This window comes from Helianthus annuus, chromosome 14, assembly GCF_002127325.2.
Source record: "Helianthus annuus cultivar XRQ/B chromosome 14, HanXRQr2.0-SUNRISE, whole genome shotgun sequence".
NCBI lineage: Eukaryota > Viridiplantae > Streptophyta > Magnoliopsida > Asterales > Asteraceae > Helianthus > Helianthus annuus.
The window spans coordinates 116,128,133-116,144,307 of record NC_035446.2 but is presented as its reverse complement, the minus strand read 5'-3'; the positions used below and the strand labels follow the sequence as shown (position 1 = coordinate 116,144,307).

General features: G+C 34.2%; 2 protein-coding genes and 1 non-coding gene across 3 annotated transcripts; 2 read left to right on the top strand and 1 right to left on the bottom strand.

Annotated features, from left to right (window-relative positions):
• Positions 1–327: 327 nt before the first annotated feature.
• On the top strand, positions 328–523 carry LOC118486825. The gene has a single exon (XR_004879992.1). It is a non-coding gene; the product is annotated as a U2 spliceosomal RNA (small nuclear RNA).
• An 890-nt stretch (positions 524–1,413) lies between these two features.
• LOC110909130 (very-long-chain (3R)-3-hydroxyacyl-CoA dehydratase PASTICCINO 2) lies at positions 1,414–3,681 on the bottom strand. The gene is made up of 9 exons (XM_022154138.2): positions 3,453–3,681; positions 3,264–3,375; positions 2,722–2,740; positions 2,545–2,633; positions 2,412–2,465; positions 2,243–2,313; positions 2,015–2,096; positions 1,812–1,908; positions 1,414–1,711 (listed from the first exon to the last, which is right to left on the bottom strand). The coding sequence occupies exons 1-9, from the start codon at positions 3,521–3,523 to the stop codon at positions 1,641–1,643; spliced, it is 666 nt and encodes a 221-aa protein (XP_022009830.1). The 5' UTR covers positions 3,524–3,681; the 3' UTR covers positions 1,414–1,640.
• Positions 3,682–4,667: 986 nt separating this feature from the next.
• On the top strand, positions 4,668–5,297 carry LOC110907206. The gene has a single exon (XM_022152222.1). The coding sequence runs from the start codon at positions 4,668–4,670 to the stop codon at positions 5,295–5,297; it is 630 nt and encodes a 209-aa protein (XP_022007914.1).
• Positions 5,298–16,175: the final 10,878 nt, after the last annotated feature.

Below are 16,175 nucleotides of genomic sequence, written 5' to 3'. Positions count from 1 at the left end.
AGTCTTTCTTTTATAACTTAAATGCAGTTGGATGAACAGAGGCAATTGCGCATCTGTTGGGGTGATATGATCATATCACCTCTAAACATGCATGCGATCGTCATTGAAACTTGCATGTCTAGAGATATATTGCTTCCACGAGTTGTTTATGTAAATCAAAGATGTCTGTTATGTGTTTTTCTATCTAGCACCTAACGGGAAACGAAACATGGCTGACCAAACACCATAGAAAAATAATAAGTCTATTAGAGTCCCACATCGTCTGAGTGAACTATACAAAGATGAAAAGACATTCTAGATAAACAGCGGCCCAAGATAGGAGAAGGCATACCTTTCTCGGCCTTTTGGCTAAGATCAAGTGTAGTATCTGTTCTTATCAGTTTAATATCTGATATGTGAGCCATTGGCTCACTCGATATTAATCTTATTTTTTATGGGGAAAGGCCTATCACAATAGCTTGCTATTGGGGTCTTTGAGCGTCGCCTTGGTCTTGCACTACTGCCTTGGCCTGGCGCACCCCTCCAAACCTTAGTCAAAGCTTTTTTGCCGGTTAGTCTAAGAAGGCTGTTTCAAGATTTGTTGAATTGGCTTGGATACTCCAATGATGCTAACCGAATACAGCACCCTCCATTTGCCCACCGGAAATCAATCATCAAAAAGAAACATACACAGACTCAAACTTTACAAACTAAATCACGAAACACCATCACTACACCTTTGTTTCTTCATGTAACGGCCGATCTACAATCAAACGTATAGGTTCTAGTGCTTCTTTCTTCGTCCAGGAAGCTCTCATCTGTATATCCAATAAACCCATGATCTTGTAACTGAAAGAGAAAAATAAAAGAAATTGGCGTGCCAAAACGAAGAAACTATATTATGCGTCACGAGAGAACAAAGGCTTTCACATTTCTCATATCCAAACCCTATAACGGTGAAGAAACCCTTTGGCACTCACTCCCCTTTGCAGCCAACCAGCCTGCGATTCCAGCGAAGCCCGCACCCCAAATCCCCAATAGCGCCCTGCTGAGGTGGCAAGTTGTCGCCCCCAACCCACAACGCGTAGCCTTTAGAGTGTAAAAGAGTAGAGATGTTAGCGAGATGTTTGAAATATTTTTTTTTTTTCAAAAAAACTTTGTGGAGACTATCATTTAACAAATGTTTTTGTGTTCGAACTTTATATATCGAGCTTGATTAGGTTCGTACTGCTAAACGAGTATATTATTTATAAAAATATAATAAATTTATATTATGTCATGAATTCATTCAAATGCTGATGCAACTTTCATGGTTCTCTTCTTCCTTCTAATTTACTATTTTCTTAAAATGCATTAATGCAACACCAATAGCAACTAGTCATATATCATATCCAAACATGAGAAAAATCATAGAAGTAACTGAATTTATTGGTATAACCAAAAAAAAAAAAATACCATTATCACCAAACCAATGTTTGTTTTCTCCAAGTATTGATAATTTGATAGCATTGAATCTATGTATTGTGTCTAACAAAAATATGTAGGCTTCAAACTTTAAATAACAGGGTGGAAAACACACCCATAAACAAGTACTAAAACACAAAGTTACACCACCATGTAGCCATCCAAAATTTTAACTTATCGGCTACAAACTCCAAACACTACTCCTTTTTTGTTTTCATCAGCGCTTTCTTTCTTTGGCCAAGCATGTAGCCATACAAGTGCGGAATTCCTGCAAAAAAAAGATGTTCATTCGTTTTTTTAAAACGGTTAACAAGCTTATGCATTGATCACTGATGCCTCTAAACCAACAGAAATCATAATAACCTTACCTGGTACATAAATTGCAAGCACCACAATCGCCAAATAAAAGTAATCAAAAGAAAAGTTCCATTTGTTCGGCATCCTTACCGAATACATTCCAGATTCCTGAGGAGAACGGGCCAAATTCAAAATTTTGTTCTCATTTGTTCCGTTCATATATATAGGTATGTATATAAATAAGTGTTTAGTAGTAGGGATGTAGACTTGTTACCTTCATAAACGGTAACGCATTATAGATCATACCAATTTCACTGGAAATACCAGTCGGATACAACACCAAGAACGTGCTATACCTGCACTTGTAACCGAAAAAATGTTATTTAATTTATGACAGCTCGCCACGCTTATATAAGGAAAAGAGGGGGGGGGGTATAGATTTAGTAATGAATAATTAAAATATTAAATATCAACTCGGACGACGAAAGCATCAAGGTCAAACCTGAGCCATAACAGCCAGTATGGAGCAGAACCGAACGCCTCCTTTGTGCCAAAGAAAGAGTACCGGACAATCTAATCATCGAGCCCAAAACGATATCGTTAGAAAACGTATAACTTGCGCTAACGATTTACTAATTAAGAAACGGTAGTTTAAACCATCCGAGACTTACCTCAGTGATACTCCAACTGATGACCAAAGAGCTGATAAGAGGATGTTTTTGTACCTGTAACCGTCAAGCTTTATTTCTCAATGTATTGTGTGTAGAACCGAAACGGTAAATAAAAAGAAGGTAGGTTAATAACCTCGGGAAAACTATACAGGATTCCCCACACCACATACAATCTTGAACCTATTTGAGGCAGTGTTGCTGTAATCGGGGATCTAACCAAACCTTTTGATGCAAAAAAAAACATTATAAAATAAGAAACGTGCGTCGATTAAGAAAAAAAGCATAGCTTATCAATGAAATAAAAACTCACCTATGATACCATGTAGAATCTGTTCCAAAGGTAAGCGAGACAAGAAAAGAAAACGAGTCAAAATTCATCCAACGGTGAAACGAAATCATAACTTTATGCCTAATAGACTTATGATACTAAGGTACACCAATTGAGTTTTCACTTTTCAACAGTTCAGTTGACTTTTAAGGGGTCTATGTTATACACATAGTACACGACGATTACAACGTATATACGCAGTACACATTCACGGGCCACAATTCAACTTATCCTAGATGCCACTTCATGAAGTATAAGCACATGAAATAAACTCTAACCCTAGATCAGAAAACAAATTGACCCATATGAAACAAAGCAAGAAATCAACTTTAAAATTAAACACAAAAAACCCAATCAATACTTTTGTGATGATTTCCATAAGTAGTAAACACAAACACGTACTTTACCAAAGTTGTTCCCATCTTTCCAAATTTCAAAATTTCCCACTATAAAAAAAACAAATTTAAACCATTTTCCAATAAATTTAAACAAATAAATTTAATCCAATAAGGGTTTTACAGTACCTCTAAAAAGGCAGCAGATTGAGCTAACAAAAGGGGCTTCTCAACAGTACTGTAAACATGTTCATACCCTGATTCCTTTAGAGTTTTCAAGGTCAAGAACAATACTTGAAACCTAAAGCACAACAAAAACAGATAAATATGAATCGAAACAACGGTTATATTTGAAAAGAATTGGGAATCTGAAGTTACCATCCTGCGAATACGATCCAGTTATAAGCGGAGAGATAGAGTCGCCTGAGAAGAGACAAAACACCCGCCATTGTTGGGCTAAAGTGAGATCCAATAGAGTGAATTATAGAGCAAATGATTTAGGTGAATGATGCAAATGGGTATGTAGAGATGATGAACCACATTAAATTGATTTAGGTGAGTAGATGCAACCAACATCTGGGGGGTTTTAGTTCACCGGTATATATTATTTTATATTTTTCTTTATGACATCGATAAAATCTAGGAAACATAAAAGGGGAAGGGTTAACAAAATATCCGAATGTGGAGGTCTTGGGTTCGATCCATTCAAGTCCCACAAACACCAGGTAATAAAAAAAAAAACAAATGTGGGATGGCCTCACAAAAGCACTCAATTGCAATGTGGGATCTTTTCCATTTAATTACCTTGGTTTGATGGTCGGATCCAACATGAACAGAATCGGGAATTGGAAACTTGTGGTAGATCGTTTTAACTCTAAACTTTCGAGGTGGAAAGCAAAATGCCTATCGTTAGCAGGAAGAGTTACATTGGCGAAGGCGGTATTGAGTAATCTTCCCACATATTACCTCTCACTATATAAAGCACCAACAAAAGTAATTAACACACTCGAAGGTATTCGGAGAAGATTTATTGGGGGGGGGGGGGGGGGGTAAGTTCAACCAAAAAAATCAGATGGATCAAATGGGAAAAATTGGTGGCGTCAAAGAAGCTGGGCGGGTTGGGGTTGGGGAGCATTAGAGACGCAAACCTGGCACTGTTAATCAAATGGTGGTGGAGATTAAGGGAAGACGAAGATCAACTATGGGCTAGGGTGATAAAAGCGATACACGGGAGATGTTGGAAAAAAGAAATCATTCCAATAAACAAGTCACTAACAGGGGTATGGAAAAACATTGGGGCAATTAATAAAGAGTTCCAAAAAAGAAACGTAAACATTCACCTTAAGGTGAAATGCAAAGTGGGCAAAGGGAATAAAGTGAGGTTCTGGGAAGATGTGTGGCTATGCAACAAAAAACTAAAAGATGAGTTTCCACTGTTATACAAAATCTTCTAAGAAGAGTGCTAGAGTGTATGACAATTACAAAAAGTTGGGTTCAAATACTGTTTGGCATTGGGACTAGAGGTATAAACCTTCAAGTAGCGAGAGTTGGGCCGAGTTCTTACGGCTCTTCGAAATTCTCAATAACAAAAAAATGATAGATTCGAATGATGTGTGGGGTTGGGAAACGGAAAGTGACAGCCTTTTTTCGGTGAAAGCCGTGAGAAAAGACCTAGGCGTTGCGACTTACCAAAGTGACGGTGATCCGGTTATGAAGTGGTGTGCTTGGGCAACGGCCAAAGCGAACACATTGGCTTGGAGGAGTATTTCGGGTAGGATTCCAACACGAGTCGAACTAGCCAAAAGAGGAGTACAGGTCGGTTCCGTGACTTGTTCATTTTGCGGCTATTCGGAAGAAACGGCTGATCACATCTTCGTTACGTGCATAAGGGCTAAAACCATATGGTGGCTCGTCGGGGTTTGGCTGGAAAACATGGGTTTACTCACTTGCAAGACGGTTAAAGACATTCTCGATGTGGCATGGGGAGTTAATTTACCGAATACACAAAAGAAGGCCTTTTATTGTGCGATCATGGCGGCTTTATGGAACATCTGGATTCAAAGGAACGAGAGGATCTTTAACAACGCATATAAATCATACTCAAGAATTGTCGAAGACATTAAAGAATGCTCTTTACTTTGGCTTAAACATAGAGGCCAAATGAAAGATATTGAGAGAGATCTTTGGTTCAGTTTGGGTGTGAAAGGAATCATAAATAGGTGATAGATGTCTGTTACTTGTATGCCTTTCTAGCTCCTGGCTAGAAATTATATTTGTAATTGTTTTTTGAGCAATGATATTCCTTTTTCCATTTAAAAAAAATAAAAAAACAAATATCTAAATAACAATCAGCACGTGTTTATCCCATTTGCTTTTGATATTTTTGGTTTTATGATGCCAGAGTATGTGGACCTACTCAGTCGAATTCAAAGGATCATGCATATTAATGTTATGATCTCGAGATCTATGGATGTAGTTTTTAAAAGACTTAGTTTTGCTATTCAAAAAGGGTAGCAACGCAGCTTGTTTCCCGTTTATTAACAATCTCGATGTAAATTCATAACACAAAAAACGAAATGGATAATGACTTTCTTTTAATAAATTAGAGGGGAAGGGTTAGGAGTTTTCGGGTTTCCTATTGAATCGGAAAATTTGAACATGTTAACTGCGTACGAGCCTATGACTTATTTATGTTAAAAATGTTGACGGATCTAGCCTAAAAATTCAGAGGTATTTCAATTTTTTTTGGGATCAGGGGCATTCTTTGTATAAAAAATAAAATTTTACACTACGTAGATGGAGTTGAAGGGTATTTTTACATTACGGGGACAAAATTGAAGGATAGCCTGTGCTACCCCTTCTTGTACACTACCTCCGCCCCTGTATTTAGACATGTTTAAGAATGTGTAACCTAAATACGACTTGGATAATATATATCTAAGTAGATTGAAGGATTTGTATAACATATATCTAAGGAAGTCAAAGGATTGAAGGGTTATAAATGGTTTGTAATTAAGTTGTAAATGGGTTATGTGAATTGACATGTTGACCTTGTAAAAAGATTTTCTTTTATATAACATAAATTTGAAGAGTTGAGAGATCGATTTGTTTAAGTAAATGAGATAAACAGTTTAACTTGAATAAGACCTATTTAATTATTATATATATAATTGGAGAAGTTGTTAGCTACAATAAAAATTATATTGATATGTAGATGATTCACAAACATAATCATATCTAACCATATGGAATGTGATATCATTTTATTAATTCATATATATTTTACATGAAAAATCTAATAAATATTGTTTTAATTTTCATAAATTCTATATTTATTTAATTGATTATATTTTTTTAGGTAACATCATTATTTTTTAATTAAAATTAAAATAAAATGAATAATAAATAGAATTAACTTATTTGAAATCATATGAGTTTCGTATTTGTGTCGTGTGTATATTTACTACTTACTAGAAATTTATAATTAATTGAAAAGTTCGATTTGAAACATTCTATTAGATTCAACTGCGATTAATAAATACAAAATTGCGGTAAGATGTGAGTTCAATCGCATAAACACACCATGAGATTCAACTACAATTGATTTCTCAAACAACTTTGAAAGGATCTAAATGGTTGTAAATATAATCTTTCATTATTTTCTCTTCAAAGACAATTTAAAAAAAAAAAAAAAAAAAACCATATGCTTAAATCACACTAAAAAAATCAGCCTCTGCAATGTGGATAATCAATTCTAGTTAGTTAAAAATGACAACCCAAAAGCATGTTATTTTTCTATCGTGTTTCAAGTTATGTGCGGTAATTACCATGTTTGGGTTTTGGGCTTTTGTTAATACATATGATTAGGGATGAGCAAATACCGATACCGTCCTGATCCTGAAAAATACCGATCTTGAATTTTGTGTAAACTTGGTACCGGTACCGATACCGAAATATGTCGGTACGGTACGGTATCGGTATTTTGAGGGTAAAATTCGGTATTTTACCGATACCGTACCGTATCGTACCGATACTGAAAATGCCAAAAAGTGGATACTGTTTCTGGTACCGAAAAAATTCAGGATCAAGATTTTGGGATCGGGATCGGGATGGTATTTTATACCAATTGCTCATCCTTACATATGATTTCCATGTATAACTTTGAAATAATTGATGCATTTATAAGGTTGGTGCAACTAAGTTGAGCATTGAAGATGGTGGGTGAAGGTTGTTATATTATAACATCGTACTATTTCTTAAATGTGATTATACGTACTTTGATCAATAGGTATGACTGCATATGACACCTTTTTGGGGCTAACTTAAAAATATATGTATTAAAATAAAAATAAGACAAAAAGTTATAAAGTTTAAAATCCATAAACGTTAGTTAAAAAAACTAAAGGGTTGTTTGGCAACTTCTGAATGGTTAAATGTTGAACAAATAAGATGTGTGGATCATTAAGTGTTGAATCCGTAAGTAGTTTGAACCATTAAGAGCCAGTATAATGTTTAACCGTTAAGTGGCAAATGTCTGACCAAATCAGATTAGAGGTTTTAAACATTCAGACTCTGTATAATGCTTAACCATTCAGAGGCAAATGTCTGAACCATTCAGACATCTGCTTGCGAAACAAACAGTCTGAATCATTAAGTGTTGAACCAATAAGAGATCTGAACCATTAAGAGTCTTATTAAGAGCTAAACAAACAGCCCCTAACTCATTGAACAAAGTTTTAAAACCAAATAACCTTAATCTTTTATTTTGACCCATCGTAACCTAATTATCATTTACACATTTAAACTCGCATGGAATCCGTTCGGTGCTGAACCGGTACCGAAAAACGGGGAAAATTGGTGTTGGTATCGGTATTTATCGGTGTTTTACCCGTAAATATTAAATATCGATACCGTACCGGTACCAAAAAATGGAGAAAATGGAAACCGGTACCTAATATACCCAGTATGGTACCGGTATCCGATACCAAATACTCATCCCTAATTTAGACTCATTGATTTAACTAAATTAAAATTTTAATATTTTAAACCTTAGTAAATTGATAATTTTGTTACGATAAATTTGTTTTGTTTATTATTATCACCATTATAGTGCTATTTTAGAATTTATATATACACGCTTATATTTTAAGGGCCCTTTACAGGGCATCCGATTTTTCAAATACAACGCCATAACATATGAAACCAAAATAGATATAAGCGTGGTTTAACATGGAGGATTATAGAGGTTGAAGTTGGCGTGGACAAAGGAGATGAAATGGGATGTTCTATTCTCATTTACAAAACAATGACTTAAAAGAAATGGCTCAAAAGCAAGTAAAACATAAATTCATGCTTCAAAAGTTAAAAATCGATATAAGATAAGAGTTTATTACATCCCAACTTTCAACATATTTTTTAGAATTTTTTATCAGTTAATAAATTATATTATAATATAGATGAGCAAATAGTATGATGCTCCATCCAAAAAGCTTGTTAATAACATCGTTTGGAATAGATTTTTTTTTTTCATTACCCATAATTGATTGAAACTAGTTATGGATCGATAATGGAGCAACTTTGAACTACCCATTTTAGCTATTACTCAAATGCCGTTTGAATATATGGCAAAATAATTGTTATAACTGTGTAAATTTTTTAGTTAAAAACTTAGCTATCTACTTTTTTACTTCTATGTAATGATGTTTAATTTTTGTTTTCATAATCTATACTATATAATAAAACAATAAGAGAACACATGTCATTCATTGAATCTATCTATTTTTTATAAATTATTATTTATTAATATCAATTAAACATAATTATAAAATTAAAATTAATATAAATTTAAACAATTGGTATAGAAGATATATAATATTTTAAAACATTATGTAAATGATTTATTTATTTTATTAAACTAAAGTAGTTATGGGTATAACCTATTTCAAAAATGCTTATAAGGGGTAAACAAAAATATTAATCAATGTTTATTGGTTCTATAATTTTATTTTCGTGTTCAACTCTCAACTCAAATACGGTAATCACTATGTTTACGTGACATTTATAAAAACCATCACCGCAATCACCTCATCTATCATATATCAAGTAGATCCGTTAGTTTTTTTAAAGATATAAATTTTTATTAGATTCATTCAACCCGTGTAATAAACGAGGTTTTTTATGGATATAACATTTTTATTTTTTGACTATACAAAATTACATTTAGGCAACTCGTGTAATACACTGGGTTTTTAAAAATATAACTTTTTTATTATATAGTTTATAAAATTAGATTTATTCAATCCATATATAATACATAGGGTTTATAATGATATAACTTTTTATTGTTTGGTATATAAAATTACATGTACTCAACCCGTATAACACATGAGGTTCTTAAAAATGTAACTTTTTTCATTATTTAATATATAAAATTAAATTTACTTAACCCATACAATACACGCGGTTCTTAAAAATACAATTTTTTATTATTTAATATATAAAATTACATTTATTCAACCCATGTAATAAACAAGATTTTTAAATATATATTGTTTTATTATTTGGTATATAAAATTACATTTATTTAACCCGTCTAATAAACGAGATTCTTAAAGATATATTTTTTATTATTTAGTTTATAAAATTACATTTATCCAACCTGTGTAATGCACGGGGTTCTAACCTAGTTAAGTGATAAATGAGCTTGAAAGAGAAATACTATAGCATAGTTAACGGATCATATTAGTATTTTGTTTATATAATTAAAATGTTATTATCTTATTAGGTTGTTATTAATTAGGGTAATAGGTGAAGATTTCCAATAATTGAATTTAAGATTTCACTAAATGACAGGTCAAGGTTTGCATATAATATATAGAGAAAATAAAAGAGTTTCTTTATGAGATATGATTATATGAGTAGTGGCAATGGCAAAACCTACATAGTTTATGTAGGTGACCAACCTACCAAAGAGCATTTTCTTGATTAGAAACAAATAACACATGTGAAATATACGGCAAGGAAAAAAGTTGGTTGTTGCTGAATTTGCCAAAATTGATGGCATATGGTAGAAAATTAAATTAGCTAATGAAAATACTGTGTATTGTAGTTGGTCTCTAATTGTGGGTTTATTTTGAACAACAATTTTTATTAGAAATGCCCTGCTAGCAAGCGACTAACACGGGCCAACAACAACTATAACAGAACCAGAAAAGAAAAGGCAATGTTTAATCCACAGAAAGCTTAACGTATTGATGTCCCCAACAATCTTCTCAATCCTTGCATCTTCGTTGGAAATACACCCTCTTGTTCTGAGCTATTCATTAACACCAACAATCAATCTTGATAACAACTTGAACAAACTTCCTTCTATGGTTAACTTCGCCAATGCTTATGAACCTGGAACAAATCCTGCGAAGAGAAAGAGTATACGGGAGGTATGTTGCACCAATACGATGTGCTGACCATCAACCACATCATAGATGCGTAGTAGCATCTGATAAGAATATGGTCAATAGACTCTTCTGTGTCGTCACATAAGGGCTACACGAGTAGGCACACCATTAGAAAGAACTCTCCATCTGAACATGTATCTAATGGTAGGTAGACTTAATTCTAGATGTTCTTGTGGCTTAGTAAAAGTTGCATGTTTTTGTTATTTCTATTTTGAAGATACATGATTCTACTTTTAAAAGTGCAAGAATGGTCTTATTTTCGAAGCTTGTAATGCAAAATTGTCGTTTAGTTGGATAATTATTAAAAATGAAAACTCTATCAAACCATAATATAATGTCGATAAGGAGGACAAGGATGAAGTCGCGGAGATAAATGAGTTATAGGAGGCGAGTGGTATAAAAAGAGATTATAGGAGAAGAAGACACGTAAATAGTAAAGCTGCAAAGACAAAGAGGTGTCTTTTTTATACACAGTGAGAGTGAAAGTTGTAGGAACTAGTTTCATATTTTATAAAATATATTTACAAAATATATAATAACGAGACTCTCGTTATTCGTAGAAAATATCATAGTACAATAGCGGTTGCAATAACTAAATAAAAAGAATATAAAATATAATTTTATATACCAATCTTGATTCAAGCCGCATCTCTGGTGGGTCTTTGACGCGCATTTGATAGCATCCTAGACTCGAGTATTCATTATCTTGAGTCTTGAAAAATACTCATTGACTGCAACAAAGAGCACACTAAAACGTTGACGATTTTGGTTGAGGCACGTGTTCAACACGCTTCCCTTAAAACAGAGTTCGCACCTCTACTAAAGACGACGCGTCTGTCTCCCAGGGTACAACAGCCGAAGCAGTATGTACTGCCGGAGATGGCCACGCGCCCGAGGTTACACCGGATAAAATTATAGTGTTAGAACTTGTGGAAAATAATGATATGAAGATGTTGAAATTGAATACAGACAACATATCTCTCTAAGTACCCAACACATGGGTCTTCAAGTATCTTCAAGAACTCTTCTAATTTTTTTTTCTCTAAAATTCCACTTTCAATTCTCTACTTGTAATTAGCTTCATCAAGTTAGGCATATAACCTACTTTGCATACAAGAGATATGGGGTAGAGAAGAGTCTCACTTTATTAGAGATTTTATTAGAGAAATAAACTCTAATAAAAACTAATAAATTAACATAAAAACTCTACTAAAAGTCTCACTTTATTAGAGATTTTATTAGAGACATAAACTCTAACAAAAACTAATAAATTGACATAAAACTCCACTTAAGAGTTTATCACACATATGAAGAGTCTAGTAAATAATTATAATTTTACTAAATTATAATTTCACTAAATTAATATCCATTCACACCATCTAAATTTCCAACAATCCCCCACACGAATGGAGATCGTTCTAAACACATAAAATTTCCAATGGAACCTCGATAGTTGAGTTTTGCATACGATAGGTAGGTGTTACCCTCTGAACCTTCGCTCATGAAATGCACTTAGCCCACTAGCTCTGAGTAGATCTCGATGTCTTTGAACTCGTCTGCCGTTTGTGTAGACGGCAATACACTTCACACAAGACTCTCCCTAGCGGGGTCATCTCCTCATAGTCGTGTCCAATAATGGTCGTGGAACACTTTCCTGGTTCTGTGAGAGCTTTAGGAATTGTGCCCTCAATTCCATTCGAAGAGACCCCACTTCTTTCTAACATAGGTGATTCTCCTTAGATCATTAAAAACATTGTGGTTATCGTGATTTATCCAAATCATTTACCACATATTATGCTTAGCCTCACTCTTTGTCACCGAATATCATAGGAATAGACTATGACATATTTAAACACCCTTTTATACTTTGGGGGTATGTATAACCATATATACATATCATTTATGCCCCCACAGTGACCACCTTTAGGCATATGAGTTAGTTGTCCTAATGAACTTAGATCTTGGGATCTCCAGTCAACTAAGTTAGTTAGTTGTCCTTCACATGCCCTTTTTCCATGGGCTTCAGTCTCATTCCACAACTTGATCTCTAATAAACCCTCAGGTTGTTGGATCCATAACATTAACAAACAACTTTGCGTATTTGAGATCAGTTGTCATGATGTGTTCTTAACTCGTAAGTTAATTTTGCCTATTGTCAACTTCTAAGACTACAACCTCAGTAGCCATCTGAATCTGGTTATAATGTATGTCTTTGTAAGATACGCTTATCATTTAAGGCAAACACATCTCCATTATGCACTACGACCTTTGTGTCCTCCACATAGTCGTCTGTTTGCAATGTTAAATTGGATTATAAAATCCTTATTGCCAAACTTTTATGATACAAATGCAAGACACCCCCGCATTTAAGTGTTATAGGATATCATCCAGATGGGGTAATGAAAACAATTTCTACATACCCTTATAGGGTTGTTTCTAAATGGATCCTCCCCCATATTTCTTGCCATTTGATCAACATTTCCGTAACACCACTTATGGCGACATTTATACATGTAACACCTCGTAAAATCACGTCCAATGATGTATTGACACGTGTAATAAACCCTAATAAGGTCCAATGTTGAATTTAAGGGACTAATTTTTCGAAAAATCGAAAAACTTTGATAATAAAAGGACTGGAAGTGTTAGCATACCTAAAATAAGTTTCCAAATAACCTCTCACGATGATTATATTCACAAATGTGCCACTTGATAAGTAAGTGTAGCCGTTTGCGTAATTAATTGAAAGTTTGCGCAATAAAGGGTTAAAAGCGTCAACATGTCAATTCTAACCTCTGAGTGACCTTTTAACAAACCGAGAGCTTCATAATATTTAACTATACTCTTGGGAATGCCAATTATTGGCCGTCTAAGGTATTTATGCCTATAAGTAAAGTTACGCGCAACTTTGCAAGTTAGAGGGACTAAAAGTGTCAATATGTTTAATTATACCTCTGAATGACCTTTTAGCGAACCCGAAGCATCGTGATGTTTAATAATACTTTCAAGGATGCCTAATACGGGGTTGATGAGGCTTCAATGCGATTTAAATGATGAGATGCACAAGTTTGCGCAATAAAGGGGGTCGATGAGGCTTCAATGCGATTTAAATGATGAGATGCGCAAGTTTGCGCAATAAAGGGACCTAAAGCGTCAACTTTTGAATCTACGCCTTTCGGTGACCATTTAAGTGAACGGGAGCATAGTAATATTTAAACATATGCTTGGGAATGCCTATTATGGGCCATGGAAGTCTTGGATGTAATTAAACGACATTCCACGCTACTTTACGCAATTGAGGGACTAATTGCGTCAAACTACAAAAGTATGTCGATTCGTATAGAATCGGACCTTCCGAAATATGACCATAAGTTAAACATACCCTATTTATCCTTTATATAGCTTAGATATAGGCTTAGAGGTGTTTGGTGAGCAAAAATAAACTTTTATGTCATGCAGAGACTAAAAGTGTCAAAAAGTGCACAAGTTTGCACTTTTGCGCATATCTCGCATTTTGAATATCCCCGGACACCCAAAAATTTATGTAAGCACTAAAATATTTTATTTTAGTGTTTGCCTTGATAAAATTCTATTCGTCGTATAATTTGGATCGTTTTTAGCGTCCGTCCGTGTTTCGTCGTAATTAGCCGAACAACGGGACCGTACGACCAAACGAACCGACATCCGGCATATTTTTGAGCATGTTTCATGTTCCCTATGCTTAGGCATCATTTTAGAGCCTTAAAATTGTTTAACGGGCCTTAAAAGTGCCGGAAATGACTTTTGGAAGTGTAGTGGCCAAAACTGTCAAGTTTTGAAAATGTGCATATGCTGTACAGGTCCTTATGGACCGTATACAGGACCATACGGTCCGTATACCTTTGCCAGCAACCAGAAAATGTAAAAACCAGCTTTGGTTTTGTTCTTGTCTCTCATATTTGATTCTATGGGCTAAATTAGGATCACCCATGGTTTTCTAAAACAATGGGCATACTTGTAGGGCTGAGATCGAATCCCGTTTACCGAGGAACGATCCTAACGGCTCTCAAAATCCTATAAATACCCCCTTTTGATTTGGGTTTCACTTGCACCATTCCTTCCTTTCTGATTTCTCTGAATTCTTTGAGGGTCTTGAGCTTCTTGAGAACCGCTTTCAGTCCTTTGGACTCTTGTAAGTGATTCCTTCATGCTTAGTTTAATTATTTAGCGTTTTAAACCGAAAAGTCAAGCGTTATCGATAAACGCTTTGACTTTTAAACGGTTGAGCCATGGTTCGTAACGAACATGGCTACGTGATCGTAATTAGGTAGGTGATTAACCCTCAAAAGGGCGCTTCCTAATTACCACGTTTACTTAGTTTAATTCTCGGGTTAAATGAAAGTCAAACGGGTTAGTTTTAAATAAAATACATAACTATTAGATTAAAAGTCATAAAAAATCAGTTTTGCCACATTTATAACTTGGTAAATATTAGTTAAACATGCCTAAGCATGATTCAACTCGACAATTCTAAGTATAGGCTCGGTTCGGAACCGAAAGTCGCAAAAGTTGACTTTTGCTTTGACTTCCAGTTCTGACCCGATTTAGCTTAGTTTAGATATGCCTTAGGATTCCATTAGGACCATATTATAAGTTAGTATAACCCTCCAAGGTTTTACAACTCGGTTCCGTAGAAATCCTAGTTCATGCATGTTTCCGTTAAATGCCTAAATGTTGACCGTTATGCCCTTTTGACCTTAAGACAATATTTTTGAAAATGTGAAAGGATAGAAACCTTCACTATTGAATTATAAACGTGTCCCTAAAATTTGACATCAGTTTTAGGCTTAGATTAGAAGTTATGCTCAATAGCGTAATTAGAAAGCCTTTTATTAATTTAACGGCGTAATTAGCATATATCCTATCTAAACCCAATTTTTGATATCAAACTTTTTATCTACTGATATAAAATAATATTTTGGGATTTTTAAAGATTTTTATTTATATTTTTTTGGCTGAGCATAACATAGGGTTATAGGCTTGATTCGGTAATTGTCGGTTTTGCCCTTTTGGGCTATAAAATGAGTTTTACAAATCATTTTGACCCCAAACCTTTTTCTACTAATCTAATACGATAAATAAATTATTTTGAGCCTTCTGGAATGATAAAAATATCAGCTTTCCTTTGAAAACCCGAAAATGGCTCCAAATCGCCTTTTTAAAGCGTTTTTAACGCATAGGATGTATCAAAACTATTTTAAACACATGAGGGTTGTTGCCTACTGATATATTCAGTAAATTTTTATATTTTTACAGTAAGGAAAAGTTTTAAACTCAGATTTCCAAATTTGACCTTTAAACCTTATGTGAAATTACCAAAATGCCCCTTCGGTGCATAGTTTGGTTATAAATGATAAAATTCGCATATGTGTAATACCCTACTGTTATAACTTATTAAATTAAGTATGTTTACTGATTAAATCAGACCTGTAACTCAGAATAATATTTAATCTCTTTTATAACCTCTAAAATGACCAAAATACCCCTACGAGGCATAAATTGGTCTTAAACTCGTTTTGGGCATAATGGAAGGTATCCTCCTGATATCACAACATATTTAAGGCATATTAACTAGGGAAACTTGTTCATGACCCTTGTGGTTACCCGT

Coding starts and splice junctions, on each gene's coding strand:
- LOC110909130 (XM_022154138.2), bottom strand. CDS start 3,523: ATGGCGGGTGTTTTGTCTCTTCTCAGGCGACTCTATCTCTCCGCTTAT. Junction 2,314..2,411: donor TCAGTTGGAGTATCACTGAG/GTAAGTCTCGGA, acceptor CTCGATGATTAG/ATTGTCCGGTACTCTTTCTT. Junction 1,712..1,811: donor GCTTGCAATTTATGTACCAG/GTAAGGTTATTA, acceptor TTTTTTTTGCAG/GAATTCCGCACTTGTATGGC.
- LOC110907206 (XM_022152222.1), top strand. CDS start 4,668: ATGATAGATTCGAATGATGTGTGGGGTTGGGAAACGGAAAGTGACAGC.